This window comes from Enhydra lutris, unplaced genomic scaffold (assembly GCF_002288905.1).
Source record: "Enhydra lutris kenyoni isolate GAN:26980312 unplaced genomic scaffold, ASM228890v2 scaffoldscaffold85, whole genome shotgun sequence".
Classification (NCBI taxonomy): domain Eukaryota; kingdom Metazoa; phylum Chordata; class Mammalia; order Carnivora; family Mustelidae; genus Enhydra; species Enhydra lutris.
The window spans coordinates 8,718,245-8,738,360 of NW_019154169.1; the positions used below are offsets into that span (position 1 = coordinate 8,718,245).

The 20,116-nt window shown below is 53.2% G+C and overlaps 1 protein-coding gene across 2 annotated transcripts; it reads right to left on the minus strand.

Annotated features, from left to right (window-relative positions):
* Positions 1-488: 488 nt before the first annotated feature.
* LOC111161596 (coenzyme Q8B) lies at positions 489-19,115 on the minus strand. 2 transcript variants are annotated; one of them, XM_022525351.1, is made up of 14 exons: positions 18,721-19,115; positions 18,465-18,584; positions 18,253-18,319; positions 16,566-16,643; positions 13,340-13,462; positions 13,106-13,191; positions 11,805-11,945; positions 11,630-11,711; positions 10,783-10,876; positions 7,914-8,055; positions 7,660-7,767; positions 4,933-4,998; positions 1,762-1,848; positions 489-1,346 (listed from the first exon to the last, which is right to left on the minus strand). In XM_022525351.1, exons 1-14 carry the CDS (start codon positions 18,820-18,822, stop codon positions 1,065-1,067), a joined length of 1,578 nt encoding a protein of 525 aa, XP_022381059.1. In that variant the 5' UTR covers positions 18,823-19,115; the 3' UTR covers positions 489-1,064. The 2 variants fall into 2 exon arrangements, with proteins under 2 accessions (XP_022381059.1, XP_022381060.1); XM_022525352.1 differs by lacking the exon at positions 13,340-13,462.
* Positions 19,116-20,116: the final 1,001 nt, after the last annotated feature.

Sequence of the window (20,116 nt, forward strand, 5' to 3'; positions counted from 1 at the left end):
GAGGCACTTTTTGCAAGGAAGGGGAGGGGGAACGAAGAGACCCCGGCGTCCTAGTGTGCGAGCGGTTCGGTTTCGGGGGTGGGGGTGCCGGGCTGGGACCAGGGTGCTGTTCTGGTCATCACTGCACCCCCGCTCCCACTCGGTCCTGTGGGTTTGGCAAAGCAGCTTGCAGGGGCATTACGGTCCATTAGCAAAGGCGAGGTTGCCGGGAGCCGAGGCGAGGGAGCGCGGAGCCCGGGAGGTGTGTGGGGCGGGGGCAGGCCTTCTCAGCTGCCGCGGCCTTTCGAGCAGGTGGTCAGCACGTGTGGGAGGGGCTGGAGGAGGGGCGGGTGGGAGGGAAAGGGTAGAAGGAGGATCCCGGCAACAGATGGCCCAGGCTGGGCTGGGGCTTTCAGACCAGAGGATGGGAGGGGGCTGGCCATCTGCACCTGGAGGCAGGCTGAGAGCTCCTCCACCCCCACCTCTCCCAGCGCAGAGAAAAGAGCCGGGAAGGGGAGCCGCTTTTATTCCGTCTGAAGTCTCAAACACCCTCCCCTACCCCCTCCCCAATACATAGAAAAGAGGGAGCCGGGAAGAAGGGGGAGAACGCAGCTGGTGGAGGGGTGAGGGCAGCAAAGGCGAGGGCTGCCTCCACTAACCCCTTCCTCTTTCATTGGCCAGATGGGTGGGAGACCTGAGGCAGAGGTGAGGGGCTCCCCATCTACAGGAGTCTGGATCTGCATGCCTGCGCGCAGGGGACCTGAGGCTCTTAAATGTGGACAAAAATAAGTTAATTCCTGGCGCAGAGTTCCTGGATGCCAACTTTGTGGAGTGGGGAGAGCAGGAGATGGGGGTGTGAAGCTGGGAGTTCCCTAGCCCAAGGGTTCCCCAGCTCCTAGGAAAGGAGTGAGGCAAGACAGGGAAGCCGGAGGCGGTGGTCTCCCGACCTGCAGGAGAATGGAAAGGAGGCATCACAGCACCACCTCCCCTCCATGGCCTGCTTTGGGGCCAGAATCCCTGGATGGAGGCTGTCTTTAAGGGGTCTGACCAGGCATCCCCTTTGGTCAGGAGGCCGCAGCCAGCGGCTACGCCTGGCGACTGGCCCAGTAGCGGTGGTAGGTGTCCTGGAAGAGATCCCGGCAGGCGATGTGGGCACGGAGGCGGGCGCAGGCCAGGAAAGCCCCTGCCAGCTTGCGGTGCAGGGCGTAGGTCTCCTCAGGCGGTGGGCGCAGCCGGTGCCGCAGCAACACGGGGATGAGGCCCTGCACTCGGCGGGCAGTGTCACCAGCCCCAAAGTCATAGGGGCCGGGGGTGGCGAAGGGTTCCCCCAGGATCATCACTGCCTCCACGTGGGCCTCCGAGAATGCCTGTGCATAGGGGAGAGCAAGAGGCACGCAGGGTGGAGGGACGGGCCTCCTCTCAACCCACAAGGGACAAACCCCCTGGTCTCCCTTGTACTCTCAACTATAAACACAAGCCCCCCACTCCCTGATGAGTCGTAAGCAGCCTCCCCTCCTTCTAGAGCCCCTAGGCCTCCCCAGAGTGGCCCTTTACTTCCTCTCAGAGCCTCAGTAGACAAGCAGCCCTCTATCTCTCTAGAACAAACAGCTCCACTTCCCCACCCCCAGTACCCACCAGCAGCCCCCCACTCCCTCCCTCTAGAATAAATGGGGCCCATTTCCTTCCGGTTTCTGAGTAGAAGCAGGCTTCATTCCCCCCCCTCCTCCCCAGAGCCCCCCAGTAGAGATAAGCAGTCCCCAACCCCTCTCCAGTGTTTCCAACCTTGGTTTCAAAGCCTGTGAGGAATCTGAGGTCCCGGGATTTCTGCAGGACCCGGTCTCTGTCTCCATTGGCTGCTGCCATCACCACCTGGGGAAATGGGTGTTTGGTAGAGGTCAAAGGCCAAGGGAGTGGGGTTCAAGGAGGGCTCTGGAAAACTGGCCTGGCCCTCCCTACATTCTGGTCTACTTAAGCCCTCTCACCTAGAAGCCGCTCCCTCCTCACCTTGCCCCTATCTGTATCTCCTCCCTTGGGCCTGTTCCAGAGCCTGGCAGGGATGGAAAGGGGGTAAGGGGGGTGGTCAGGGGATTTTCCCACTTGGCCTAGAATGTAGAGCCTGCCTGGAAACTACCACAGTGAAACAGCTGGAGGAAAATAAATGTCAACTGCTATTCGTGGTCCAAACACTCAACTAGACAAGGATGTGACCATGACCCAGAACTCCATCTGAGGTGGCCACTGGGCCATCTCTGTAACAGCCTGATTGATGTCTGTCTCCTGCTGGGCTTTGCACCCCAGAGATGCCAGACTTGTAGCACGAGGCCTGGCATTCAGGTGGCCCTTGGTGAACCTGTTTGGCAAAGAAGCACGTGGAGCACCAGCCATGGGGGCGCGTGGGGAGAGCAGGAGTTGAGCTGAGGGTGTGGACAGACAGAAGTGAGAGCCAGCCTGCCGGGGGTCCATCCCAGCTCTGCCACTTGCTGGCTGAGAGATTCGGGGCAAGGCACTCAGCCTTGGCCCTCGACTTCCTCATCTTTGGAGCTGGGACGATGAGAGGATCGTCCTCATGGGGGGCTGTCGGGAGGCAGGAAGAGGTGTCTGCCGTGTGTGGTGGGCTGTGCCTGCGTGTAGGGTCTGCCATGACCGTGAGGAGCCATGACCGTGAGGAGCCACCGCTATCAGCAGATGGATGGTAAGGTCCCTACTTCACGGAATAGCAAGGCTGGGAGGGAAAACGTTAACCACTTTCTCGGGAGGAAGGGGAATACAGGATTCAATCTGACAGTTCCAGTCTGTCTCAGCTCCCCCTGCCCGAGGCTGTCTGGCCATCTGTCAGGCCTGTGGTCCTTGGGGACTGATGTGACAGGGCTTTTTTAAACTGGAAAAGGCTGGGGAGACCAGAGGAGAGCCAAATAGGCCTGGGGGCGGGGTTAGGGGGACACACAAGATGTCCCACCCACCCAGAGAGAAAGACCTTGGCTTTGTGCCTCAAGGGGCCGGGAGAAAGGGCCCAAGGAGCCTCTGTGTGTATGTGTGCACGTGTATATACACAGGTGTATGCACATATATGCACACATATACATATGTATATGCACACGTGTGTATGCACAGGTTGGGGGTAGGGACTGCCAGCTCCTCTTTCCTGTCCCTATGTCAGGGGTGGCCCCACCATACCCTGAGTCCCCAAGCCAGAGCCTTGGGCCTTGTCCTCTCCTCCCTTCCCTGGGCTCCCAGCCCCCCAGTCTCAGGAAGTTTTCTAATTCTGTCCCTCCCCTGCTCAAATCCCTTCTGGGAGTCCCCCCAGCACCTGGATAAAGTACAAGGTGCCCAGCATGGCTTTTCAGACTCAAGAGTGATTTGGCTCCAGCCTTGTCGCTGGTTCCTGCTCCACCCCGCACCTGCTGGCCCAGTCAGAAACGAACTTCCTTTTGGTCCTCGAGGCCTGACTATTCAAAGTGTGGTCCCTGTACCAGTCGCTCTGGCATCAGCTGGGAGTGTGTTAGAAATGCAGCATCTTAGGCCGGACTCCAGAGCACGACCTGCACTGAACAGGCATGGGGGGGCCGGTGGGTGTCTCATGGACACTGAAGTTTGAGAAGCGCTGCACTAATGGGAATATCCCTTCTCTCCTCTTGGCCCTTGTATGTTTATCAGTGGGGGATACCCTCCTTGCCTCTTCCTGATTGGTCTCCTCGTCCCTCAGGTCCCAGTCCTGATGCTCTTCCTCCAGGAAGCTCTCCCTGACCCCCAAGGCTAGCCCAGGCTCCCCCTCTGGGCTCCCACCGTCTCCTGTGCTCCCCCATTCCAGCCCTGGCCGCTCTGGGTTCTTACTGTCTCTCCCTGTCCTGGGCTGTGAGCTCCGTGAAGGAGGAGACCAGGCTGGGTTGGTCACCCGGTTGGTATTGCCCAGAACAGGGCTGGGCACAAGGGGGTGTCAGAGAATGCTGGAACTGATGAGTAAACGAGTAGCAGGCCCCCGTCAACTAGTCCATCTCAACAAATTAATGAGATGCCTTAGCTAGGTGGGTGGGAAGGACAGGCAGCAGATGTTCCTGAGGAGAAAGCTGCCCCTAAGGGAGCAGCCGGCCAGAGATTTATGTGAGTGTGAGGCTGAAGGCCCGGGACAGCCTGGGGTGTGGGGAGGTGGCAGGATGGCCACTGTGGGCCATCAGGGGCTAGTCAGGGTTCGGGAACACGGGCTCTGGGCCCAGGCTCCCGGAGTCTGAATCCCAGGTCTGCTGTCACCTAGGGCAAGTGATTTCATCTCTCTGAGCTCTAGTAACTTCATCTGTAAAGCGGGACTAAAAATGGTCCTAACCTGAGACACTTCGGCGGCTCAGTCAGTTTAAGCCTCTGCCTTCAGCTCAGGTCATAATCTCAGGGTCCTGGGATTGAGCCCTGCATCAGGCTCTCTGCTCAGCAGGGAGTCTACATCTCCCTCTGCCCCTACCCCAACTTGTGCACCTGTCCGCGTGTGCTCTCTCTCTCTCAAATAATTTTTTTTAAAATAAATATATTTTTTAAAGATTTTATTTATTTATTTGGCAGAGATCACAAGTAGGCAGAGAGGCAGGCAGAGAGAGGGAAGCAGGCTCCCCGCTGAGCAGAAAGCCTGATGCGGGGCTCAATCCCAAGACCCTGAGATCATGACCTAAACCGAAGGCAGAGGATTTAACCCACTGAGCCACCCAGGTGCCCCCAAATAAATACATTTTAAAAAATGCTTAAAAATGGCCCTGACCCCATACAGTTACTCTGTGGTTTAAATCAGCTACCGCATGGACAGCACCTCAAACAGTACCTGACATTATATTAAGGGCTTTTTATTTATTTGTTATTACTATTACTATTATATATGATTTCTTAATTCCAGATACTGTATTTCTCCTTCTCACCCTCGCCTCAGTATCGGGCTTGAGGCCCTTCAAAGACCTCAGGGTTGGGGGGACTCACCTCGATGTAATGGTCTGTGAATTCAGTCCCAAATTCCCGGCTTGCACCGAAGTCCAACAGGGTCACCTGGGACAAGGGATGGTGAGAGGGATGCTGGGAGTCCACCACCACTCCCCACCGACTGAGGTTTGGGGGGCCCCAGCTCCATTCCCACACTGTGCCCCTCATCAGAGTCCCCGCCCTGCTGACCCCCTGGATTCCTGGCCTCCCATCTCCACACTTCTTATCCACCCCCATATGAAACTGAAGGGAACTGGCTTTTATATTGTTGATCCTATCTTTATAATAATATGTTTTAGGCATAGAAAAAAAAAAATCTAAAGAATAATAAAATATGGGGTGCCTGGGTGGCTCAGTAGGTTAAGCCTGGGATCAAGCCCCGCATCAGGCTCTTTGCTCATCAGGGAGCCTGCTTCCCCACCCCCTCTGCCTGCCTCTCTGCCTACTTGTAATCTGTCTGTCAAATAAATAAATAAAATCTTTTTTAAAAAGAATAATAAAATATGTGGGGGAAAAAATGAACACCCAAAAATCCCAGCGGCCCACTTAAAATGTTCAATATTACCAAACCAGGTGGAGCCTCCCATGGACGCTGGCCTGCTCCGACCTCCCCCGTCCTCTCTTCCAGGGTCACCACTTTCCCAAGATTATCATTACTAAACTATTATTTTCTGAAATTCCCATGTGTGCATGTCTACATTCTCTACGTATGTGTGCACCTGTGAACAATAAGGAGGCATGCTATGTGTGTTTCAAAACTTCATATAAACAGTATTTATGATAGTTACCCTGCGGCTTATTCTTTGTGCCCAACATGGTTTTGCAACTTATCCCCGTTGCTGTGTGCAGCCCTGGCTCATTCATTTTTTCCTTGCTGTGTAAGGACTTCATCGTGTAAACATATCAAAGTATATTTATCTGGCCAGTGGACACTGTGGTTGTTTCTGGGTTCTACTATTAGAAACAGTGCTCGATGGGTGCATGTATAAGAGTTTCTCTAGGGCAGTGGAGTTCACACTATTGATCACAACCCACAGCAAGAAAGACACCCTGTAGGGGTGCCTGGGTGGCTCAGTCATAAAGCGTCTGCCTTTGGCTCAAGTCATGATTCCAGGTTCCTGGGATCAAGTCCCACATCGGGCTCCCTGCTCAGCCGGAAGCCTGCTTGTCCCTCTCGCATGCCCCATTTGTGTTCCCTCTCTCACTGTCTCTGTCAATTAAAGAAATAAAATCTTAAGAAAAAAAAAGGAATACACATTGTTTTTGGGCACCAGTACCCAGGCACACCCAAATACAAGGTCAAACAATAGCATCCCGAAATAATATGGATCCCTCCCATCTGTGACACATTGGTATCTTCTATTCTATGGTTTTAAAACAAAAGATCCTGTTGAGACACAATAAACTGATGTCAGGACTCGTATCACCGCCCCTCTCATCCCAAGTTACAAAAATATTTCCTTGTGGTGTGAGCCTCGCAGGGACACACTATCTGTGCACTTGGCAAGGAGGGGGTGACAAGGGACTGAGGCTGGGGACTCAGTGGGGCCACATCACACTCAGCAAAGTGCTCAGACTTGATCCTGAGGTGGCCACGGAGCTATGAAAGGGATAGTTCAGCCAGGTTTGTGTTTTCAAAAGATCCCTCCGGAGATGGGATGCATACAGACCACGTTAGAGAGCCGTCTGGCAGTCGTGCTCACTGAGTCTTTCAATCCAAACTCTTATCCCAGGCCTTTGGCTACCCTGTGTCCTCTGCCGGGAACACTCTTCCCTTTTCTTCAGGTGGCCGTCCCCTTCTCATCTTTCTGGTTTCCGCTTTTTTTTTTTTTATAAAGATTTTATTTATTTATTTGACAGACAGAGATCACAAGTAGGCAGAGAGGCAGGCAGAGAGAGAGAGGAAGGGAAGCAGGCTCCCTGCTGAGCAGAGAGCCCGATGCCAGGCTCAATCCCAGGACCCCGAGATCACCACCTGAGCTGAAGGCAGAGACTCAACCCACTAAGCCACCCAGGTGCCCCTCGTTTCAACTTTAATGGCACTTCCTTCGAGAAGCCTTACTTGACCTCACCTACCCTGTGCCAGGTCAGCCATTTCCCTGGCTCCCCGCAGGCCCCTGTGCCTCCCCTGTCACTGACCACTCCGACCTGTGCTTCCCCATCATGGTACTAACTACTCGGTCATCACTGTCTGGTCACAGGTCCCTCCGTGGGATTGGGAACTCTGAGAAGGTGACGATCAGGGATGTCTTGGCATCACTGTCTAGAGGCAGTAGATGCTTGGTGTGTTAAATGAATGATGGGTGTGGTAGCGATGACTAACTGCCTTCCTAAAGCTGTTGCCGCTAGGGAACCATTGCCTAGCGGAGATTCCATTTCCCAGCGTCCCTTGCACCTAGCCAGGCCGTGTGACCAGTTTTTACCAACGGAATGGTACGGGAGGGGACGGTGGGGGAGACAATGTGTCACTGCTGGCAAAAGCAATTAGGCAGGGCGCTACCCTCTTAACCTCTCTTTCCCCCTTCACTGGAAGGAGAGCATTTCAAGGCCTAGGGGATGGTGCCATCACAGAAGGGAAGGAGCCTGGGTCCCTGAGTCACCATGTGGAAGAGGGCCACTCCAGCCTGTCATGTGGGTCATAACTACTGTTGGGCTGAGCTACGGAAATACAGGAAACTGTCTCTTAAAGCGGCTAATGTACCGTGAGCCACATCATAGGGAACCGACCTGGTGGCTGGAGGCATCATAGAGGAAGTTGGCCCAGTTGGGGTCTGTCTGCATGAATCGGAACTCGAACAGCTCCCGCAGACACAGCCTCAGGAGCTGGAAGCAGATCTGCAGTGGGGAGGAGTAACAGACATCTCAGACCCATCGGCCCCTCTAGAGTTCTCTCTGGCCGGGAGGTGGACTGTGGGCCTGGCCAGCCCTACCAGCCCTGCCCAGGGGCAGCGCCCTCCCTACTGTCCCTCGAGCCCCTGTACCTGGTTCCGGATGTCCTGGCTCAAGCTCTGGCACTGGTCCAGGGGCACCCCTCCGGCCAGCTCCATGCCCAGCACCCGTGTTGTGCACAGCTCCTTAATCACAGCTGGTACCCGGAAGAAAGGGTCATCGGCCAACAACTGCCTGGGGCAGAAGGGAGGGGAAGGGACAGGACTTCATGCTTCAGGGCCCTGTGGCCCACCTTGAGGCCTCCTCCTCTTCCTCTGAGAAGTGCTCCCAGAACAGTCTCTGTCTTGCCTTCCCTCCTCACACCTGTCTAGCTTGAGTGATGGCCAATAGCTGGCCAGACTGACATTCATTCAGACACTTCATTCACTCGTTCGCCACATTATCTCCATAGTGCTGCTCTGTGCCTACCCCTAAGCTGGCTGCCGCCGGAGCCCCAGTACCATTTCCCTACTGGGAACACTTCCATGACTTCTGGTTGCCCCAGTAGAGAGCTCAATGTATTAAGCTTGACGAACTTTTTTTTTTTTAAGATTTTATTTATTTATTTGACAGACAGAGATCACAAGTAGGCAGAGAAGCAGGCAGAGAGCGGGGGGGAGGGGGAGCAGGCTCCCTGCTAAGCAGAGATCCCGAAGCGGGGCTCGATCCCAGGACCCTGGGATCACGACCTGAGCCAAAGGCAGAGGCCTTAACCCACTGAGCCACCCAGGCGCCCCTGAACATTACTTTTTCATCAACTTATTAATTAATCCAACCCAAAAAAGAACTGCTGATATACCGATTGCCAAGTCCATAGTAATATTCATTGGCCACTCCTTGGAGGCATTACTCTGAATACTGGTTAATACTGACTCCTTCTTGGGACGCCTGGGTGGCTCAGTTGGTTAAGCAGCTGCCTTCGGCTCAGGTCATGGTCCCAGCGTCCTGGGATCGAGTCCCACATCGGGCTCCTTGCTCATCAGGGAGCCTGCTTCTCCCTCTGCCTCTGCCTGCCATTCTGTCTGCCTGTGCTCGCTCTCTCTCCCTCTCTCTCTCTGACAAATAAATAAAATCTTTAAAAAAAAAAAAAAATATACTGACTCCTTCTTGGGACACCTGGGTGTCTCAGTTGGCTAGGCGTCTGCCTTCGACTCAGGTCATGATCCCAGGGTCCCGAGATCAGGTCCCACATCAGGCTCCCTGCTCGGCAGGGAGCCTGCTTCTCCTTCCACCTGCTGCTCCCCCTGCTTGTGCATGCTCTCTTTCTCTCTCTCTCTCTCCCCCCGATAAATAAATAAATAAATAAAATCTTGAAAAAAGAAAAATACTGGGGCGCCTGGGTTGGTCAGTAGGTTAAGCGTCTGCCTTCGGCTCAGGTCATGATCCCAGGGTCCTGGGATCGAGCCCCGCATCGGGCTCTCTGCTCAGCAGGGAGCCTGCTTTCTCCTCTCTCTCTCTGCCTGCCTCTCTGCCTACTTGTGATCCCTGTCTGTCAAATAAATTAAAAAGAAAAAAATACTGACTCCTTCTTTGTGTCCCTGCATGGGACAATGCGGGGTGACAGAGCAGTGAGTGAGTTCTGGGCCTGCCCTCCAGACACCAGAGACCACACTCTTAACAAAAACACACACAGACCAATAATAGACTGAGTTCAGTGTGTCACTGTAAGATTTGGGAGGCAAAGAATATGAGCAAGATCCATGGCTGAGACCTGTGGGATGGCTGGGGCTGGGGGCAGGGGATTGGGGAGGGCCAGGGTAATGATCCAGGTTTTATTCTAAGGGCACTGGGAAATCCTGGAGGGAACGGGGCTACCAGATCCCCCACAGGACTGCCCTGGCCCAGCCCACTTAATCCTCTTCTCTTCAGGGTCCCACTGCAGGGCTTGTATTTTTGTCCTTGTTTGTAAAATCTCTGACGTTCAAACTGCTCATCCTGGGCCAGGCCTTGAGCCAAGCATTTAATTAACACAATCCCCTTTCCCCCTCTCACTCTCCTATGAGGATGCTGCTCTCCTGAGGGTGCAGATTCAGGCCACCCAGCCAGTTAAGGGCTGACCTGGGACTGGATCCCACTTCTGGGTCCAGGTCCCATGCCCGGAATCACCGCCCTCTGCCGTCCCTTCTCTCGCTCCGTATCTACAGACCTTGGCTCAGGGCACCCATGGGCCATGCAGCAGAGGACCTCCTGGAGTGTAATTAACTGCTGGACACCACAAAGCTTCGAAGATACAACCGCTTTGTTCCCCTGTAATGGAGTTCATTCATTTTCGCTGCTATATGACATTCTGCTGGTGAGCAGACCGTCATTTATTATCTACCTTGCTGAATTCAATAGATTTGAGTTGGGTCTAGTTTGGGGCGACTGCTGCTCAGAGCGTTCTGGAAAAGGCTGATGGTGTACACCAGCCTAAATGTCCCTACAACATCTGTTTAGCAAGGAGGGCGTTTACAGGGTTACATGTGGATGCTGGGTCTTAATGAGGCCAGACTGTTCTCCAAAATGCTGATGGCAAAACCTCCTCCTTCCCACAGCAGATAAGAGATGACCTGGAGCCCCGTTCTCTCCCACCGGTGACACTGTCAGACTGTTAATGCTTTGTCCGTCCATCGGTGTGAGGGTATCTCATGCCTGCCGACAAATCCATCTCCCCCACCAGACTATAGTAGTCGTGCATCCCATTTGACAGATGAGAAAACTGACAAGAGAGAGGAAGTGATGTGCCCAAGCTCACAGAGGACACAGGGGATAAATCAAGCCAGAAGTGAATGGAGGGAGGAGGGATGAGCAAATGAAGAGACACAGGAGTTTGCTGGCTCTACCCCAGGCCTCCAGCTGCCAGTGGCTGTGGAAGGATCCACTTCCCACTCATCCCGGGAGGGGAGCTAGGGGTCCTGGGTGGCCCTCAGGGGGCCAGCTCACCTGAAGCTCTGGGCACAAGCCGCTTCACGACGGTAGTCACACTCCCAAGCCAGCTCCTGCTGCAAGGCCCGCAGGCTCTGCTCAGCGAACAGGCCTGAGGGGACAGCTGTGTCGGGCAGGGAAGGCCACAGCCTGTCCCCATCATGACAGCCCCCCCACCCCACCCGGCGTTTCCACTCAGGGATGTCTTCTCTTGCCATTCATGTCTCTCACTGTCTGTCACCGTCCCTCACGCCTTCTGCCCCAGGCCTTCTACCACATCATCTGCCCACACCTCCGCTCTGTCCCTCACACAGCTGCGGCCTCTCCTGCAGTCTCCCCCCTGGGGTCTCTTTCTCAGGCACACGTGCCAGGCCCCAGGCATCTCTTTCACAGTCCCACATGCCACTGACCCTCTCTCTTTTTCATAATTTCTCATACTGTTCTCAGGGCCTCAAAATCTTACTTCCATGGAGGCTCCCTTCCTCCCCAACACACACACACACACACACACACACACACACACACACAAGGTCCCGCTTACATGCCCTTCCTGCTTCTGTGGCTCTTTTCCAGACCTCCAGGCCCTCTCTGGGCACCCTGTCTGTTTCTGAATTTCAGTGTGGGCTTCTGTCTCTGGGTCCGTCAGAATGTCTGTTTGTCTTTTTCTCATACATTCAGACTGTCTGGGCTCTCCCTGCCTGGGTGTCCCTTCTTTCTGTCTCACACTCATGGACTTGCACATTCACCCGTGCTCACACCTGAGGGCACACCCTGCCCCCAGCTGGCCTCTCCCCCCACCCATCCAGCCCCACTTTCTCCCTGCAGGGGCTCCCTCCCCGCAGTCAGGGGTGGAGTGGCCTCTCACCCTCGGGCAGGGCCACACTCATCTTGAGCACTGCCAGCAGGTTCTGGACATCACTCTGGATGCTCTGGGCCACGCCTGGGTACTGTGAGCAGGGAGGGACGGAGGGCAGAAGTCACGCCTCTGGGGCCCCAGGGTGCCCTCTTCCACCCCTGCCGCTCCCCCCTCCCCCACTCACCTGGATCTTCACGGCCACCTCCGTCCCATCCCTCAGTGTGCCCTGGTGCACCTGCCCGATCGAGGCTGCAGCAAAGGGCACCTCCTCTAAAGAGGCTACCTTGGCCTGCCAGTCCTTGCCAAGCTCCTCTTCGAGAACTTTCTGCAGATAGTGGTTGAAACAATCATCGTTGCAGTTAAGAACAGGGAGATTTATGGGCTGGAACCTGTCTACGGTGGCTCTGGGAGGGGCAGTCATGACCCAGGGTCACAGGGCCAGTGAGCGGAGAGATCAGAAGGCAGGCAGGCAGCTCGGGATTCTGCACCCTCACCCAGTCACTAGAACAGTTCGTGTCTTGGGCACTTACTTGGGGCCGGGGACTGTGCCAACCTACTTACAGACACAATTGCTTTTAATTAAGAAAGCTAGTACTGGGGTGCCTGGGCTGCTCAGTCAGTGAAGTGTCTGACTCTTGATTTCGGCTCAAGTCTCAATCTCAGGCTAGGAGATCGAGCCCCTCATCGGGCTCTGCGCTCAGTGCAGAGTCCGCTTGAGGTTGTCTCTCCTCCGCCCCTCCCCCACTGGCCCCACTCGCATGTGTGCTCTCTCTTAAGTAAATAAATCTTTCTAAATAACTAGTAATAGGGGTGCCCAGGTGGCTCAGTTGTTAAGTGGCTCTTTTTGGCTCAGGTCATGATCCCAGGGTCCTGGGATTAAGTCCCACATTGGGCTCCCCGCTTGGCAGGCAGCCTACTTCTCCCTCTTCTGCTCCCCCTGCTTGTGTTCCCTCTCTCGCTGTCTCTCTCTCTGTCAAACAAATAAATAAAATCTTTAAAAAATAAAAAAAACTAGTACTAATAACAGTCAGAACTTGCCTGTCACTTGTGGTGTGTCAGGGGCCTTTTCCAAGTGCTTTACAAATACTCACTTATGTAACCCTACAATGCAGGGGTTCCTATCACTATGGCCAGTTACAGATGAGGTAACTGAGGCACTGAGAGGTCAGGCCACATGTCTGAGATTTTGCAGGCAGGACCCGGCAGAGCCAGGATTTGAATGCACAAAGTCCGGGCCCCTAACCTCTGCACCCCCTGCCTCTTTGGCAGCCGTGATGGAGCCCTGAGCCTGCCCGGGACTGCACGCAGCACTCCACGCCATTCTCTCATGTCATCAACGCAACAACTCTCTGAGATGTGTGCTTTAGTGATGCCCATTTTACAGCTGGGGAAACTGAGGCTTCAGCAAGGAAGCCAGGGGTTGGGGGTGGGGGCAGGCTGGTGGAGCCCGCCTCCCTCACCAGGCTTCCCTGATTGGGCACTCACCAGCATCTGCCAGCGGGGCATGAAGTCAGCGCTCTGGCGGACACGCTCGAAGATGCGTTGCAGCTGAGGACTGATGAAGCTGTTATCTGGGGAGACGGAGGGTGGAATGAGGGAAGCAGTGAGGGAGGAGGGAGGGAGGGGCCCCTGCGGGGGTATCTGAAGTCAAAACTTGTAGGTGGGTGGGGGTGCTGAAGGAGTGAGGTCAAGAGTCAGGGGTCGAGGGTCATGGCGTACCCTGGATGCTGAGCATTTGGCCGACCTTGAGGGCGGCCCCCCGCACTGTACACAAGGTCTGCACAATCCGCTCGGCATTGGCCTCTGACAGGAAAGGGCTGGAGCCTGGCCGGGAGCTGCTCTCTGGGGTGGAGAGAATAATCACTGGTATTACGCCCACAGAAAAAGTCATTATAGCATCACTGCAAAACCCCCAGGATGGCTAAAATGAAACCGACAATACCAAGTGTTAGCAAGGATATGGGGCAGCCTAAACACCCATAATGCTGATGAGCATCGTGGCTCAAATCCTTTGGGAAGTTTCCAGTACAGCACATGCCTACGGCCAATGTCATTTCTCTCCTAGGTATGTACCCAGGAAAAGGCGGATGTGTGTCCACTGAGTTATCCCAAGATGGTTCACAGCAGCACTATTCATAATGGTTCCCAGCTGGAAATAACCCGATGACTGTCAACAGAATGAACAAAGGCATGCTGGGAGAGTCACAGAGTGTCTCCTACAGCACTGAATAAACCACCTCCCTCTAACTACAGCCATACGGAGGCATCCCTCCGACAGAATGTTGAGCAAATGCAGCCAGACAGGTATGAGGACGTGCTCTCTGATTACACTGGTATAAAGAGCAAAACCAGTCAAAATTAATCTTGGGGGTCAGAAGTCCAGAGAGTGGTTTCCCTTGGTGGGGATGAGTAGCCAAGACAAGGCAGATAGGAGCTTCTGGAGGAGACAGTGATTCTCAAAGTGTGGTTCCGGGAACCCTGAGAGTCCCCGAGACCCTTCAGGAGGCTCTGTGAGATCAAAACTATTCTTATAATCATATGAATGTTATTTGCCTGTTTTTACTCTCATTCTCCCATAAATGCTCAGTGGAGTTTTCCAGAAATTCCATGACCTGGGATGATGCCATTGCTCTGATGGCTGATGGAATGCATGTGTGTGCGTATTCTTGCATTCTAAAAATATCTTTTCCCCTGAAACTAATATTACACTATATGTTAACTAATTAAAATTTAAATAAAACTTGAAACAGAAAAAAAATTGTTTTAACCTCTAATGCACTAAATATCCATAAATATAACCCCAAAATATAATCTACAACCAGGTTCTTTGGGGTCCTCATTCTATTTTTTATGGCCATGTAATTCACAAACCGTGTAACTCACCAATTTAAGGCATACAGTTCAACGGCTTCTAGGACATTCAGAGTTGTACAACTATCACCACAGGCGATTTTGGAACATTTTCCAGCCCCAACAGAAACCCCATATCTATTACCAGTCACCCCCCCCATTTCTCCCAACCACCTGCTCCGGCATCCCCAGGAACCATTAATCTGAACTCTCTATGAATATACTTGTTCTGGACATTTCCTGTGAATGGAATCATACGGTATGTGTCCCATTGTGTCTGGCTTCTTTTACTTAGGATAGTTTTCGAGATTCATCCACATTGTAGCAGGGATCAGCACTTCATTCCCTTTTCTTTCTTTCTTTCTTTTTTTTTTTTTTTAAAGATTTTTACTTATTTATTTGACAGACAGAGATCACAAGTAGGCAGAGAGAGAGGAGGAAGCAGGTTCCCTGCTGAGCAGAGAGCCTGATGTGGGGCTCGATCCCAGGACTCTGGGATCATGACCTGAGCCGAAGGCAGAGGCCTTAACCCACTGAGCCACCCAGGCGCCCCGATCATTCCCTTTTCTAGCTGAACAGTATCCCACTGTGTGACTGTAAGATATTTTGTTCATCTATTTCTACGTTTTAAGGGTATGCAGGGATCCTGAGATGGCCAAGTTTTCGAACTGCTGTCTCAAGGTTTCCTGATCTGGGCACACAGATGTATCCACTTGGTGAAAATGAACCGAGCTATATGCTTAGGAGATGTGCCTGGCTCTACATGCAGATTATAGGATTATTCAATAAAGCGTTTATTAAGCTTTTATTTATTTGATAAAAAAATTACTGAGCTCTTTATCTAGCTAGGGCTCACTCTGTGCAAAGCAGAATTCCAAGTGTCTCTGTGGCTTCTCTGGCTGAATCCCCATAAGGATCCCAAAAGTAAGAACTACCAATGCCTCAGTTTTCAAGGTGAGGAAGCAAGACATTCAGAGAGGTACAGAGCCTGGCTGGGGGTCACACAGCACAGAGGTAGCAGAGCAGGGGGCAGACTTGGTTTGGGCTTACCTCAAGCCTAATCCTCCACTTCCACCCACCTTTTTATTTTGGGGAGAATAAAAATCCAAAATGAACAGAAAAGTCACACGCCCAGTTTCATGGATACCTGCGTATCCAGTTCAAACTTTTTTGTTTTTTTCCCCCGATTCAAACTGTTCACCTACAGCCTCACCTGCATAATTTATCTGTGTGTATGTGCCCAAACACTCGCCCTTATTTTTCACGGGCCCACTTACATGCAGTTGCATACAACCTGTGCTAAAAATAAGGATATTCCCCTACTCAATCACAGTGCCATCACTGTGCCTATAAAAATGAACACGAGGGGCACCTGGGTGGCTCAGTGGGTTAAGCCGCTGCCTTCAGCTCAGGTCATGATCTCAGGATCCTGGGATCGAGTCCCGCATCGGGCTCTCTGCTCAGCAGGGAGCCTGCTTCCCTCTATCTGTCTCTCTCTCTCTGCCTGCCTCTCCGTCTACTTGTGATCTCTCTCTGTCAAATAAATAAATAAAATCTTTAAAAAAAAAAAATGAACACAAATTCTCTCCTATCTGCTCTTCAGTCCAAATTCAAATGTTCCTGGTTGTCCCCAAAAGTCTTTGATAGTCATTTTTTCTCAGGCTGCCATTCTATCATGGGTCACACATTCCATTTGTCAGTTCCTATGGCCTTAGTCTCTTTTTCATCCAAAACATCCAACCCCATTTTTGCTTCCGGACGTGGGCTTGTTAGGAAATCTTAGCCACCAGTGCTAATCTCCACTCATGTCTTTCCGTTTCTGTTGTCCACAGACACTGCCCACCCCTGGACACTCCTATTCTCAGCTTTCCTCTCCTGCTCTGAGTTTTAGGAGCTCAACTCCCAATTCTTTTTCACACACAATAGGCTTCTGCTCCTCATGACCCTAACAGCAGCTTCATGATGACCCTGAGACGGGGGTACATGATCATTCATTTTCCAGATGAGAAAACGGCTTGGAGAGGTGAAGCCATTCAGCCCAGGACACGTAGCAAAGCCAGGATCTGAACCCAAGTAGTGTGGCTCACTCACTCACCTGATGGTAGACGTCCTCCCAGCAGAGACTTCTTGGCCACCTCTGCCAATGCTCCCAGCCCCAAGCCCACAGCCAGTCCTGGGGAGTGAGAGAGGAGTCTGGGTGCCTGCCTGCCCCCGGGGCCTTGTCACCTGACCCCCGGCTGCTCTCAGCCTCTCCCTAAGCAACCTGTCTCCCAGCTCTTTGCTGGCAACTCTCTGGTTCTCTCTGTCCCCAACTCAGTCTCTTACTTACTCTCTCCCCGCTTGGGGTTCCCTTCAAGGTGCAGCTACCTCTTTCTCCATCACTCTGTCCACGTCTGTCTCCTGGGCCAGAGGTTCTCACCCCTGGCTGTACATCTGAGTCATGTGAGGAGCTACAAGGCCCACCCAGGTAAATAGGAGGCTGAGGTTCTATGGTCTGAAATGAGCCTTAGAATTTGAATTTATATATATATATATATATAATTTTTTTTAAGCATCCTGGATGATTCTAGCATGCAGCTAAGGGTAAGAAAGCCCCGAAATGATCTCCCTGGGTCTCTGTCTTCCTATGACTCCCATTTCTCTGTTCACACTTTTCTTCATGCTCACCTCTCCTTGTCTAAGTTGGGTTTTCTCCGTCTCTCTGCTTCCCTCCACCTGGCATATCAGTTCAGCCCTCCTCTCTCTGTCCTTTTGATGTTATCTCTCTGGCTTTGATTTCCTCTGCCTCCTCTGTCTCTTTGTCACTAAAGACATCTTGAGTCTCTGTCTCTTTCACTGTCACCATCTCTGCAAATCATCATAGCGGCATTTTCTGGGTGCTTGCTACACACTGGGAACCATCCCTGGTGCCTTAGATGCATAAACTCATTTTATCCTTACAGAAGCAAAAAGGAAACCGAGGCTCAGAGAAGTTAAGTAATTTGTCCAGAGTCACAAAGCAAGAGTGCAGCAGAATCACCCCTGGAACCCTGGACAGCCTGATATCAAAGCTCTGCCCACTGCATTTAACTCCCTCTTTATACTGTGAATCAGTATCTTTAAAATTTGAACCATGATCCACACTAAAGAAAACATATGCATTGTAACAGTATATATACATATATTTCATGAAATAAGAACTTCCTTTATTCTACATGTGTACCCATGTTTTCCCTTCTATTTTTTTTTTTTCTTTTAAGATTTTATTTCTTTGAGAGAGACAGAGCACAAGCAGGCGGAGGGGTAGAGGAAGACGGAGAAGCAGACTCCCAGCCGAGCCTGGGGCTCCATCCGAGGACCCTGGGATCATCACCTGAGCCAAAGTCAGATGCTTAACCCCCTGAGCCACCCAGATGCCCCATTCTATTCTTTTTTAATGCTGGTTGCAACCCCCTGAATTATTTCATGCAGACTGTGACCTCAAGTTTGAAAACTCCTGCTGCATAACCTGGGGTCAAGTCACTTCACTTCCCTTTGCCTCCGTTTCCTCATCTATACGGTGGAAATTAACACGCATCAAATTCAGGACAGACAGATCGAGTGTACATGAGGCCTTGCACATTCCATGTGCCAAATAAATGTTACCTTCCTCTCTCTTTCTCTTGGCTTTGCAGGCCTTTGCCTTCCTTCTCTTTCCGTCTCTCACTCCTCTCCCTGTCTCTGATTCACCCTCTCCCCCTTGCTTCGTTCTGTAAACGTGGCCTCCTCTGATCTAGGTTACAATCTCCCACAGTCACACCTACCCCCAAAGTTGGCCAAGCGGCTGATGCGGGAAGCAGGCACCTTGCGTTCTCGAGAGCAGTCGCTCAGCTGGGAAATGGGGAGAAGGTTTGAGGGTGGGAAGGTGAGCATAGCACCCAGGGAGTCCAACCAACCTGCCACCATGCCCTTCCCCAAGCTTGGGAGGCCAGCTGCCTTCAGGGGGTGCTGCTGAATGGGTGGGAGACAATGATACCTGGGGCCGGGGTGTCTTCCTGATCCGGGCCTCCCGTATCCTGCGAATGTCCTCCTCACCCAGGCCTCTGCCAGGCCCATCCTTATGAAACATTTGGGGCCGAGAACCCCCACATGGCCGCTGCAAGAAAAGTGGATATTGGTAAGGAGCGGAGGACATGGGATCTGCGTGGCCCTTTTGGAGCCCTCCCTGTCATTTTACACCCTAAAACCTCCCCCAGACTCTCCCCCTTGGAGACACCTCTCCAGGCTCTTACCCACCAGTGGGGCCCAGGCCCCAAGGCCCCACAAGGCAAACCGACAGTCCGTCCCAGCTGTCCACAGGTCCCCCGCAGTAAGCCCCCCACCTCCAGCCACATCGCCTGGGGGAGAAGGGGATTACTCGGGTAGGGGTTGGCACTGACTTCCCCGCTTTGCCCTCGTCTTTGCTAAGCCCTCACATTCCTCTGTGTCCATCCTAAGATTCCCACCCACTAAAGACTTCCTTTCCCGTTTAATAGTTCCCCCAGTTTCTTCTGGTTCCCTCTCTGGTTGCTAGGAATCCATAGCTCTTTCTGCGCACCTCCCAAAACCCACTTTCGCCCTGTCCCACTCCCCGCCGTTGCTAGGGTCCTCCCCCGTTGCTAGACACCCACAGATTCTCCAGGGCTAGCTCTCCACTCCTCTGAGCCCCCCTCGTTGCTAGGCACTGCCTTCCTTTTTGTTGCTAGGCACCCACAATTCCTACCCCCCACACCCCAGCCTCCCATTACTGGGCACCTCCCCCCGTTGCTAAGCACCCACTGTTCCCAGGATCCGGGTCCGCTACAAGCGGGAGCCTCTCGCGCTTCCGGGAGTCTCTGCACACCCGCCCCCTCCGGTTAGCTAGCCAATGGCGGAGTAGCACCTCACTGACTGGCGCGTAGCTTGCCCCGCTGTGCGTCAGGGGCGGGACTAGGGGCGTGGCCTGAAGGTGGGCGTTGGGGCTTGCTGGGATTGTTGGGGCAACCCGGGAGCCGCGCACGTGCGTGCCGTTTTCTGCCTTTCTCCGCACTTCAGAGTTCCTTGTGCGTGGCAGACATTTCTTTACCCCCCACACCGTTGTTTTTGCAAACATCCCTTACGAACTCCGCCTCTCTTCTCTGCGCGAACATCTTACCAACCTACTTTCTTATTTTTATCCCCAACAGACTGGACGTCTTTCCTTTGAACACACATCTTCCCAGCAAACATATCCCTTGCTCCGGGAGCCCCTCCACTTTGCACATCAATCCTCTGCTTCAAACACCCACATGCTGGCACCCATCTTCTTCCCTCGCGCATATAAACCCCCATGCCTTGCTTGCCAACTGCCCCCCTCTCATACACCTCCTCACACTCAGCCCTTTGCACACTGGGCCCCCTTTCTCTCATACACTCTGCTCTCTCTCCGCTCCCCGCCCACCTGCGGGATGGTGTGAGTGGGAGCCCTCTGTTTCCTGTAGGCCTGACATTTCCCAGAACACACTCAGCCAAGATTCCCAGTGCTGAGTCAGGAGCCCTGGCATCCCAGAAAACCAGCTCCCAGCCCATCTGGGTGTCTGTTTGCGGGGCGGGGGTAGGGCAGGCGGGCCTAAAGCCTGCTCCCCCAACCATAGGCTGACTCACCCCTCCTCACAGTCTGGAATAGAAGCA

Bases quoted from the DNA above. Each gene is read 5' to 3' on its own strand.
- LOC111161596 (XM_022525351.1), bottom strand. From the start codon at position 18,822: ATGTGGCTGGAGGTGGGGGGCTTACTGCGGGGGACCTGTGGACAGCTG. The intron at 13,463-16,565 runs GTGAGTGAGTGA...TCTCCACCCCAG, and splicing joins GGGAGGACGTCTACCATCAG to AGAGCAGCTCCCGGCCAGGC. The intron at 11,712-11,804 runs GTGAGTGGGGGA...CCCTGCTCACAG, and splicing joins AGGTGGCCGTGAAGATCCAG to TACCCAGGCGTGGCCCAGAG.